At 26.7% G+C, this 13,018-nt stretch overlaps 1 protein-coding gene across 1 annotated transcript; it reads right to left on the bottom strand.

Annotated features, from left to right (window-relative positions):
* Positions 1 to 9,716: 9,716 nt before the first annotated feature.
* Positions 9,717 to 11,783, bottom strand: LOC100779678 (RING-H2 finger protein ATL47). Its single transcript, XM_003551138.5, has one exon. It carries the CDS (start codon positions 11,059 to 11,061, stop codon positions 9,907 to 9,909), a length of 1,155 nt encoding a protein of 384 aa, XP_003551186.1. The 5' UTR covers positions 11,062 to 11,783; the 3' UTR covers positions 9,717 to 9,906.
* Between the last annotated feature and the right edge of the window lie 1,235 nt (positions 11,784 to 13,018).

The raw sequence follows: 13,018 nt of genomic DNA, 5'->3' as shown, positions 1-13,018 counted from the left end.
CACAAAAATTCGGCTTAAGGGGGGTCAAGAAAAAAAATATAATTTAATAAATAAATTTTAAATTTTACATGTATAAAATGCACACACAAGAAAAAAATTTTGACATATTATATATATATATATATATTGAATATTTTTAATAGATAAAAATAAATTTAACTAAACCAAGTACAAAAATAATACTATTTTTGTTTTTTTAAATAAGAAATAATGATACATTTCTCTTGTTTTAATTATAGAAACAGATTCATTTTTAAATGTGTTTTTTTATTAAAAAAATCATTAAAAAATGTGTTTATTATATATTTTCTTTTATATCATTATTATGAAGTTTATTAATGAGACAATCAAGTATTTCATTAATAGATAGATTCATTGATTTATTAACAATTTAAGTCACACTCATTAATGAACAAATTATTCCTTAAAATTAGGAAAATTGATATTAAATACAATCACTACTTAAACTATTTAATTCTATGAAAATATTAATTAAAACTAAATAGCTTAATTATTTTTATTAGTTTTGATAAATTAGTTATTTGTTGTGTGTATATATATACGAATAGGTAATATATATAAGAAAAAAAATGGATAGATAGAATAATTTTAGATAATTATATCTCAACATCATAAAATAGTCTACTAAAACTTATAATTTCTACTTAACTTTCTTTTTTCTATCACACCAAGTTACTTGTATTTTTCTTTCTCCTCCCTTTTCTCTTCTTAACGTCAACTAACATAATAAATTCATAAATTCATGTATCATTTTTCAATCATCTTTTTATAAATTTTAAGGGGGCTATAATATTTTTTATATTAACATATTTTAAAAAATTTGGGGGCCTCCTCCCTCCGCCTCTGTCAATACCATTTATTCAACTAGAGAATTTAAACATGTAGTAAACATTTTCAGAAATTCATTTTAGTTATTTGATTTTATATTAATTACTGTATTTGCTATTATCTTTTTCATGTTATGTGTATTATTGATTTTAGTCCTCTAATATTCACTACAAAACTTGTTAGTTGCATATTTTAGACTTTGTTACTGTATTATGATTTAGGTGTTTTTTTTTTTTTAGTAAAACTCCATGCTGTCCGTCAAACATTACAACGGAAACAAGGCTGTAAATTATCTTCCACGGTAGTCTTTTCTTATAGTAATGTGTACTTTGCATTGACAATTAGGTAATCCGACTACAAAACCAAGATGATGCTATAAATTTCATTGAGGCGCCAGTTGTTGGATTTAAATTTATCTACAGATCTTATGGAAACAGTAAATATATTACATGATTATTATCACTAGTAATGGTGGTATTAGCTGGCAGATAGGTAGGAGTATTAAGGTTGTTGGTTAGGTCTAAAGTATAGTACAGCAATATAGTTGTATATATTTAATTCTCTTAATCATCTTTAAACTAGTAGGTTCCATTGTGTGAACTTGATATATAATTTATATTTTCATTAACGATAATGTATATTTAATTATTATTTTCCATAAAATTAATGAAGAAAATTACACCCTCCAATTTTTTTAATAAGAATAAATTAGTGTATTTTTTCTTCCTAATTACAAAAAATAAAAATTGTTTTCAATGTATTAATTATTAATTTTATTTTATACTCTTAATTTATTGTAAAGTATATTAATAAGACACTTACTCACTAGTATATTATAGTTACATTGGTTGTTATTGTATGCTTTAGTTTGAAATATAGTGTAATAATTTTGATTTAATTTTGTTGTAAATGTTGATAACACTTACTAACATATTTTTTTTAACATATTCTTTATTATTAGTTAAAATTTATTAAAATTATAAACTTTAGTGTGAGGATCACTTTTTATTTAGTGATTCTTTTATAATTTTAAATAAATTTAATCAATAATAAGGTATGGATAGTGATATTCATATATCTCAAATTTGGGGTGTATGGATAGAAAGAGGAGAGAGATAAAGAGTATAACAAAAAAGAAGAGAGAATATGAAAGATATAATAAGTGATGTGATGAAAAAGAAAGAAAGAAATAGAAAGAAAAATAAGTTGCATAAGGAGATGGAAGAGAAAATGAATGTATAATCATTTTTTTTTTGTTTTTATTTATAAGATGTTTTTCAAAAATTTATTTGTTTCCTTTTATAAGATTTTTTTTCTTCTAATTTTTAGATGTATTAATTATTTTTTCTTACATATTCTTATTTAATAATTTTCTCCCCCCAAACATTAATGAAAAATAATTAAGTAGATAGAGAAATAAAAAAATATATTTTTGGAATGATAACACAATGTGATTAACTAAATTAATTACTTTTCTTAATAAATACAAATTAGTTAAAAAATTCTTATAATTAAAAATGGAAGAAATATTTATTATAAGGTATGTATTAAAAAGAGCGTATTAAAAAATTGTTAATGAATATGTTTGTACAGTACTACTTTTAGCCATGCACGATTAAAATTGATACTACAAGACTAGATAATACTGAAAAGTATTTTAAATTGAAAATACATTAAATTTAATCCCTTAATATTTTTTTAGCCAGTATATTAGTTCCAGTGCACGCTAAGTGCTAACACTCTTCAACCTTCAGTTAAATACATGTACATGATAAGACATTATAATTTTTTGCTGTCATCCAATAACAAAATATCATTCAGCTACCCTTTAATTTATGTGTAACCATTAACCAACTCGTTGCTGTTCTCATTCGCCCCACCATAGGCCCACCTCAAACTCTGCAAATATTATTTTCTTTCATTGAATCGATTTGAGAGAGACCACTGACATTGGCTTATTGTGACTTGGTTTAGCAATGATAAAAAAAACAAAATTGGAGTCTTTGTCTTGCAAAGTTGGTATCTTCTCTTTATGAGACTGAGATTTAGCAAAGCCAACAACCCATGTTAAACTAAGTCTTTTTTATTTTATTAATTTTTATAATTTATGTAATTTTATCCTCATGAATCTTGATTTTGGGTTCTTCAGTCAGTGACCAGCTAACAAATGTGGCCCATTATATGTCAATAATGACATAGTGGAAAACCTTCCAATTTTCTTGCAGGGCACAGCATCAAGGCCGATTAATTTGTTGCCTTTACTTTGTTCTAAGGGGTTGACAAAATTGCAAGAAAACAATTTATGGTTTGTCTGAAAAACACGAAGCATTACTGTATCTATTCCTGTTTTATTTTTTCTTTTTTTTAACATGTGTATTTTCCTAAAGAAAATATGTATTCTTTTCCTGAGAAAAAGAAATTTTACTATATATAAATTACGAAAAATGAGAAATCAGATTTTCTTTCGCAAAGAAGCCATAAGATTAATTAATGTCTTTGGTTCTGCATGGAAAGACAAGTTTGACGTAATTTCTACGCCTCTATAGAATCTATTAGATGTAGCTTTTATATTTTTTTTAATTTATTTATATGTTTGATAAAACTAGCTTATAACATGGCCGAAAGCTTATAAGAATAAGTTAGGAACTAAAAAATTAAAATTTAATTAAAAACTTATAAATTAACTGATTTAATAGTAAAACTAACTAATATAAATTAATTCATAAATGTTAAATAACGTGAAATGACATATTTAATATTTTTTATATTTAAATTTTATTTTTAATAATTTATCATCTTAAAAAGTAAGATAATAATTTTTTAAATTTTGTATTATTAAAAAAATGGTAAAATTAAATTTCTAACCTTAGCGGAACCTTTCCCGTTTCGAACGTTATTCTAACTCTAAATATATGCTTTTTAAATAAAATTCTAAAAATATGCTCTCTTTTTTCTCACAGAATCTAAATATACGCTAAGCAGCTATATTTGCGTGTTTGTGTATTATCATAATTTGTGTATAGCATATAATATATATATATATATATATATATATATATATATATATATATATTAAATTAAATTATAATAAAAAAAAATTTAATAATAGAAATCATATTATAATTAAATTAATTATATGAAATAATATTTCTAAATGCATAAAATATATTTTAAATTTATAAAGGATAATTTAAATTTTGATATAAAATTATTTTTAACTATTGATAAATTATTTTATAAACTATTGAAATTCAATTTAGAGACCGGTAAAGGAGGTTAGATTTAAAAGAAACAAACAATTAAAAAAATTAAACATACTAATAAAGATAATTTGAGATGATTGAAAGATAAATTATTTTTGCTAATTACCGGATAGTACGTGAAATGCACATCTAAATAAAAAAAAAAGGTGTAAAATGAAAATCTCTAAGTAGAAAGAAGAACATTTAGAATGTCTAATTGAGAGCGAGAACAATTGAAATTTCATTTTTAAAATTCTGTATTCTAATTTATAATATAAGAATATATTTTCTACAAAGGGCTGCTTTTTTTTTTTTTTTTGGCTCACAACAATTACACAAAGCTTAAAATCTACGACCTCGTACATATTCTAGTAGTTTTACCAAAGGCTACTATAAATAGAGAATTTTAAATTATATAAAAAGTATTATTCCATTGTATCGTTCATGAAATTTCTTCTTTTCGGTATACAATAAGGACAATAAAGATCAAATAAAAAAATGCATGCATAAACTCCCACCCCCATTATTAGACCAACTCTGGAAGGTACACGTGAGATTCCTTCTATTATATTATAAGATGTCAATTATCTTATTGATATATGTTAATACTAGCATTTTTACTTATGCATAAGATAAATTCTTATTGTTATAACTAAAATTTATAATAAATAACTATTTTTAAATATATAAATTATATTATAATTAAAATTTATAATAAATAAATATTTTTGTACATAAATTATATTTTATATTTGTGATAAATAATTTATATTATAAAAAAATATTATTTTTAAGTATGTGAGAATTTTTGACGGTTAAGAATGTATAAATAAAGATTAAATGAGAGTAGTTTGAAATAGTAGGAAAATGATTTTTTGAGTTGTTAAATAAAAATTAAAATTAAGAACTATATTTGAAAGGAATATATATATATATATATATATATATATATATATATATATATATATATATATATATATATATATATATATATATATATATATATTATACAGTCACATAATTAATAATATTACGTCCAAAACATTTTATTTTGAAAGGATAATTAATACTACATCTTTGAATTTGAAGGCTTTGCCCATCTTAAATTAGACATTGACTCTCACCTAAAACTTATGTTAAAAAACAAAATTCTTCTTTTACACTCCACCCTTCTATAGATATCACATTTATGCTATCTTCATTGTGCCCACCACACTTTGTCATACATATATGATTTTTCGTTTAATTTTGCCACCTGTACTTGATACGAGATAATATAGTATCCACACTATGCAGAGAGTCAAATCAAATCAAGTCCATGGGTCATTTGGTAGCATTATTCTTTATGTTTTCTTGCCATAAATATTTTACTTCATAAAGTTTTCTAACTACTTTGAAGTTTCTCATGAAGACCGTGGTTAAAAAAAAAAAAACACAGATCAGATTGAACAATCATAACTTTCAGTGACCAAGACCAAAATTAATAACATAAAACTAGTAAATTTGATAATCAAAATACGTACGAAGAACACGTTCTATTTTGAGGGCTGATCTAAGGATCAATTAAACCTCTTGCTTTAGGTCTTAAAAAAATTAGGCCTAAAAAAAATATATATTAATAATTATAACCCTCACATTTTCTTATAATATTCATAAAAATAATACAGAACAAATATAATTTTAATTTTTGGTAAGATCCAGAATTATATTGTTTAGTTTCCACTTAAAATTAATTATTCACTGATTATCATTGATTAATATGCCTTTTGATTGACTATATCAAATATCTCTCAATATAAATATATCAATTTTTATTAAAATATTTTAAATTGTTTTATTTTCTCTAATTATCAAAAGTAATCCAAAAGTCATTTTTTATTCTCTCCCAAATTAGCTGAAATATCACTTTGATTCTCATTTATATGCTTTGTGCGCCTCTCTGTAGATTATTTCTTTCTTTATTCTCATTTGATTAAGTATGCTTATTAATTTTTTTTCTTAATATTCCTTGTTTTACTTTTGACATGTGACTTGACTTTATTATTCCTGTTTCGATTCACATGTAAGGTATTACACATGTTCTTTTAATAATTCTTCTATCCATTTGGCTAAATTATTTGAATCCTTTATGCTCTTTTTCGCTTTTTGAAATACAATTGTAATTTTATAATTTTTTTATAATTCAGTTCTGGTATTATTTTTGTATAATTTCTTGAAATTCTAAAATATTTTTTGTTTTACATTTATTAGTTTCAAAGTTCAGAGAGCATTGCGGTGAAGTATTTTAGCTCAAAGAAGTATATAAAGCAATCTATTTGCAAGCTTACAATCAGGTTTTATTGTTCTAACATTTGTTTCATAATCTTGATTTATGATTTTTATTTATTTTTTATGGATTAGTTACTTTATTTCAAAATGTCAACTCGAAAATTTGAATCTGGTTATTCAAAACTTAAAAAAAGAAAAGAGTTGATGCTTTAATTGAATCACAAAAAGGGGCTCTAGATAGATTTATCAAAACAGATAAAAACAAATTTGAAAATATAGGTAATTGCTCGTTGAATGAACAAGTTGACAATGTAGAAATTGATGAAAATGAAAATAGAGAAGAAGTACTAGTTAAAGAACAAGTTAATAATGTAGTAATTGATGAAAATGAATATAGCGAAGAAGTATTATTAGTTAATGAACAAGATTATATTGGTTCCCAAACTCAAAATGAAAAAGAAGAAGAAAGTAATAAATTAAAGGAAACAACTATTAAAAATATATATGATCCAAGCCAATGGATAAATATTACTACAAGTTTGAGAGATTTATTAGTAGAAAAAGGTTCTATTTAAATTACTAATATAGATTTTCCTAAGGATGAATTCTCAAGGCACTTTTCTTCATCATTTTACATTAGAAGTTATCTAATGGTGAACAATGTGAAAGAAGATGACTGACTTATTCTTAAGATTTGGATAAAGTCTTTTGTTTTTGTTGCAAATTGTTTAATCTTGTTCCTAATACAACTAAATTAACTAATGAAGCTAGTAGGGATTGGAGAAATATTAGTCATGAGTTGAGAAATCATGAGATAAGTAATGAGCACATTGCTAATATGAGTTTATGGATTGACTTAGAAACAAGGTTGCTAAAAAATAAAACAATTGGCAAACATGTTTAAAAAAAAAAATAGAGATAGGGAACATTTTGGAGAAATATTTTATTTAGAATTATTATGGTTATTAAAACTTTTGCAAAAAATAACTTAGCATTTTGTGGAGAAAGAATTTATGAAGAAAATAATGGAAACTTTTTAAGTATAATTGAAATGACTACATAATTTGATCCTATAATGTAAGAACATATTCGTCGAATTAAAGATAATAAAATTCATAACCATTACCTTGGACATAGGATACAAGATAAATTGACAAATTTGTTAGCAAGTGAAATTAAAACAAATATTAAGAATGCAAAATATTTTCCAGTCATACTTGATTGTACTCCTGATGCAAGTCATCAAGAACAAATGTCTTTTGTATTACAGTGTGTAGATGTTTCTTCAACTCAAATACAAGTTTTTGAATATTTTTTAGAATTTTTAAAAGTAGATGATACAATTGGAAAAGACCTTTTTGATGCTATTATGAATGAAATAAATAATATTGGATTTGATATTAGTAACTTAAGAGAACAAGGTTATGATAATGGATCAAATATGAAAGGAAAACATCAAGGTGTGCAAAAAAGAATTTTAGACATTAATCCTTGATCATTGTATACTCCATGTGATTGCCATAATCTAAATTTGGTACTTTATGATATGGTTAACTCTTGTCTTAAAGCTGCATTTTTTTTTGGAGTACTACAATGCATATATACTCTATTTTCTTCTTCAACAAAAAGATGGAAAATTTTGCAAGATCATATTCCTAGCCTACCTCTTAAACTATTGTCACAAACATGGTGAGAAAGTCGTATTGAAAGTATAAAAACTTTAAGATTTTAAACTCCACAAATAAGAAATGTGTTATTAAAATTAGGTGAAATTAATAATGATCTTAAAATAAAAAGCAAAGCTAATTGTTTAGCAACTTATGAACTTGAAAATTTTGAGTTTTTGTTAAGCATGACTATCTGATATGACATATTATTTGCTGTAAACTCCATTAGTAAAAAGTTACAATAAAAAGATATGAGTATGGATGTTGCTATAGAACAATTGAAAGATCTTATTTCTTTTTTTGAAAAATATAGAGATGATGAATTTGAAAATGCTATAATTTCTGCCAAAGAAATTGCTATTGAAATAGATATAGAACCTAAGTTTTGTAAAAAGATGTGTTATTTGTAGAAAAAAATAATTTGATAAGAATATTGATAATGAAGTTTTAAAATCGCCTAAAGAATCATTTAAAATTGGTTATTTCTTGCATATAATAGATCAAACAATTATCACATTAAGAAATAGATTTGAACAACTTAAAATATATGAAGATATTTTTAGTTTTTTATTTAGCATTAAGAATTTGAAATCTTTGGATAGTAATAATTTAAAAGAATATTGTCTTAACCTTGAAGGTTCAGTAAAACATAATAATCACTCGAATATTGATGGATTAGATTTATTTACAAAACTAAGAATTGTAAGAGAAATTATACAAGTAGAAAATGATATACCGATTAACATACTTAATTATATAAAAAGAATTGATTCTTTTCCTAATGCTTTTATTGTTTATAGAAGAATGTTAACAATTCTAGTAAGTATTGTTTCAGCGAAAAGAAAATTTTCAAAACTAAAATTAATTAAATCTTATTTAATATCAATAATGTCTCAAAAAGATTGAATACATTAACTTTAATATTAATTAAAAAAATGTTAAAAAAATCAATTATAATAAATTAATAAATAACTTTGTATCCTTAAAAGTTTGAAAAACAAATTTTTAATAAAAATATAAATATTTAATAAAAATATTAATTTTCGTTAAAAAATATTAGACTAAAAAAAACTTATTTTAATAGTCGTTTTAGGTATTTAAATATGTTGGATCGACCTAATAATAGTACTAGCAAAATTCCAAAGCACAAATGTGGAATAATTATACTTGGAGCACTAACAGGAAAATTCTAATCATGTCAGGTCTCTTTAAGTCCTGATGAGAAAATGTCTCCATTCACTTTTCACCCATCTTGTCATCTTGGCAATCAAATGCTAAACTCACCCAAAAGGGACAGCTTCAAGAGAGAGAGAGAAAAGAAAATTGGAATTCTTTGTTGTTTCTTTTGCTTCTTTTTTAACCCATAGGTTTATTAAAGCAAATCTCAAGAGAAAACCAAAGCATCCAAAAAGCAACACCCAATTTTGACTTCACTTTTAATCTTCCTACTCAGTGCAAGAAATTGCTAATAAAGACCACTTTTGTCACACTAATATAATTATGGCCCACATTCAAAAATTATGTTTGGAATCTGAAATCATCTTCTGTCATTGTGATTTTTGCTAACTACTCTCTTTAACTACTTTTGTTTTCCTCGTAACCTCTTTCAAACATTGCTTTACAAGAACTTCACAAGTAATGCGGATGGTAGTTTCTGATAATCTTTATGGAAAATTTACAAGTTAAGCTGTTAGGGGTAAACAAACATATAATTCTTATTTAAAGGGCAATGCTTGATTGAATGCTTATGGCATAATTTACAAGTATTATCAATAAAAATGTAAAATCAGAAGTATGAAATAAAAAAGAAAAAACAGCAGATCAAAAGAGGACTCGTTGAAAACATGTAAGTATCCCAAAATACAAAATACTGAGTTGCTTCATGTACCTAGAGCTCTATTCACCCACGGCAGAGCTGCAGTGACATTAGAACCACCCAAATGGTTTTCTTGTGAAATTGAAACCTTGTCCTTCTTAGACCATTGCCAGATCTTGGAAACAGAAAAGCTTTCACCTTTCCTAGTAATATTGATTTTTTTCCCCTCAACATCATCAGTGGAAGAATTTCCATAATTGGTCAATCTCCCTTTCAATTGTCTCATACTGCTATCACTAACACCTCCACCATCACCTCTATTGGGGCACAAAGCCACTTGCAAATCTGAATCAGCAACCACATACTGGAATGACCCCATTGAATAACATCTCCTAACATCCAAATTACTTGTACTACTCTCACCTCCACCCCCTGTTTCCACCCCCTCAACAATATTTGAGCTTCTAAACTTCCCAAGCCTCACAGAAAACACCCTTTTCCCACTTATTGTGTGGTTTTCTGCATGCTTGTTGTCACAAACACCCTCACCAGGAACACTTCCGGAAACCCCATCTTCTTCCCTCACACCCTCAAGGTCATAAACTGGGTTTTCAAAGGCAAAGCCTGGATCATAAAGACTCCCTCTACAGAGAGGACAGGTTGAATTTGACAGCAGCCATGTGTCTATGCAATCAATGTGGAAAGCATGGTTGCAAAGGGGAAGCAGCCTCAGCATATCTTGTTCTGAGAACTGGCAAAGGCACACTGCACAATCAAATGGCTCCTTTAACCCTATGATGTCTTTGTAGAGGAAAACTGGGAGGGCATCTATGAGGGCCTGATCCAGGCCTGAGTCATGGAGATGGAAGAGCTGCTGTAGCTGCCTCTGGTAAGGATCATCAGATTCAGACATGTCATCAGGGTACCTATTAGACTGAGAAATTGATGATGAAGAAGAGGACCTGTGCCTTATGAGGAATCTAACAAGAAAGTGAAGGAGACCAGAGATGAAGAACACAATTGCTAGAATGACAAAGATGAAAACAAGTGCAGGGCTTATTCTGGTGCCAGATGAAGAAGCTAGAGGAGGAGGAGAGGCTAGTTGTTTCTTGTAGCCGGAACTATAAGGCAATGATGCAGAAGAAGAAGAAGAACAAATACTACTAGGGTTGTTGATAGCATCAGTACTATGGCAGATTTGAGAGTGAACCCAATTCATTTCAGAAAAATGTGTCTCAGTGTGTGAGCTTCAGCAGAAGAGACACTGACAAGTATACCTATTTGCTAGAATAAAGTTAGTGTCTTTGCTTCTTTTGGGATTGAACCCAACTCACATTGTGTGGAAAACAATCAACATACACACATCAACCCTTGAACTCCAAAAAAGACAAAAAAAGAGTGGCACATATAGGGTACGTGAAAGAGGAGGAAACAGATAAAAAAATAAATAAAAACAACCTTACTCAAATTTATGTTGCTCTTTTTGAAGACCAGAAGTGTGGCAGTTACAAGGGGAGAAACATGCTTAAGAAATTTTAAGGTGCAGTTGACCAACCTCAAGAGCTGGAGCCATTCTCAAGCTGTTATTTTTCTATCTGGGACAATTCTCTTCTCTCTGTCACATGAACGGAAAACGGAGTCACTTCCAAAACCCGAGCGAGGTCTTATTGGTTTTGGATCCATAGAGTGAAAGGTAGATACTTGATAGATCTAGCTTCATAGAATAATAGATTTGTTCTTTGATCTTTATCAAATTGTTGGGTTACTTAATTTATGGCCCAAGGAAAATTTGGTGCATTGAGTCTACATTATCGTTGGACAAAAACTTAAGAAAAGGGCATTTAAATTCTACACCACTCCATTTGAATCGTGTATTTTCCAATTTTTAAATATTCTAAAGTTACTCTTTTTATATTATACCTTTCCTCTTTCTTAACATGTTACTCTACGAGGGAGTCTCACTTGTTCTTGTACTCCATTTGTATCAATTCCCTCATTGATTTCTTTCGGTTGCACAACTCTAGTGAGGTTGGGTTGATGTGTAGGTGCATTTTTTTCCTATTTTTTATTAAGTTTTTGTTTTATGAACAACCTTTTCCAGAAGAAGAATACTGACAACTGTATTCAAAATAGTTATTCTAGAAGCTTTTATTTCAGTTATGGAATGATTATTCTAGAACACAATTTTTGTCTTGGAATAGGTGTTCCATAATAGTAAAATAAAAGCTTTTGGAATACTTGTTTTGGAAATATGTATATTTATTCCAAAACATGCAATCCGGAATGATGGTAACTTTTTCTGAAACACCTATTTCGAAAGCATATTTTATGTTACCTGGAAAACCTATTCCAAAACTCAATTTTTGTTCCAAAATGACCATTTCATAAGCTATTATGGAATAGGCATAAGTGCTTTGAAAACTTATTCCAGAATAACTATTCCAAAAGGTAAAAATTCCCTTCTGGAATAGGATGTGTTTCGAAAAACTATCTCAAAAGGTAAAAATTACCTTCTAGAATGAGGATTCTTGGTGAAAGAGTTATTTTTGTTCATACAATTAAAATGGGAGGTGCAATACAAGTTGGGGGGTATAGCATAGGAAAAGTTGTTTATTTTGTGAAAGTGGGTAGACCATGAGGCCCAATGCTAATAATGGGCAACTACTATAGCATACGGGACTTTGCTAGGTGCACCAGGCATATTGCTTGTGCACCCAACATTAAAATAAAATTCTAAAAATATCCTTAAGCGTTTTTTATTTTTTACAGATTACATAATCTATATACCTCATACAGATTACGTGATTCGTATGAGTCATATTGATTATGTAATCCGTATGAGTTAATCTGTATGACTCATACGGATCACGTAATCCGTATGAGTCAACTCATACGGATTATGTGATCCGTAAGTATTTTTTAAAGTTTTTTTTTTCTAAAATATGTTTTTTAATTTATCAATAAATTAATTTTTTTAATAGTAAATATTTTTTATTTATAAAAATATATGGATTAAATAATTCGTATGAGTTATATCAAAATTAATTTTCACAAAATTTATTATTTAAATTTACATGCGGATTAAATATACATTAGAAATTTTTGTGTTATATATAACATTATTTATTTTATAATATAATTGATCTATTAGCTCAGTTGGTTAGAGCGTTGTACTA

Source organism: Glycine max, chromosome 18, assembly GCF_000004515.6.
Source record: "Glycine max cultivar Williams 82 chromosome 18, Glycine_max_v4.0, whole genome shotgun sequence".
NCBI classification, from domain to species: domain Eukaryota; kingdom Viridiplantae; phylum Streptophyta; class Magnoliopsida; order Fabales; family Fabaceae; genus Glycine; species Glycine max.
Note: the sequence above shows the minus strand (reverse complement) of the source record. Positions and strands in the feature narration are given on the sequence as shown.

Bases quoted from the DNA above. Each gene is read 5' to 3' on its own strand.
- LOC100779678 (XM_003551138.5), bottom strand. From the start codon at position 11,061: ATGAATTGGGTTCACTCTCAAATCTGCCATAGTACTGATGCTATCAAC.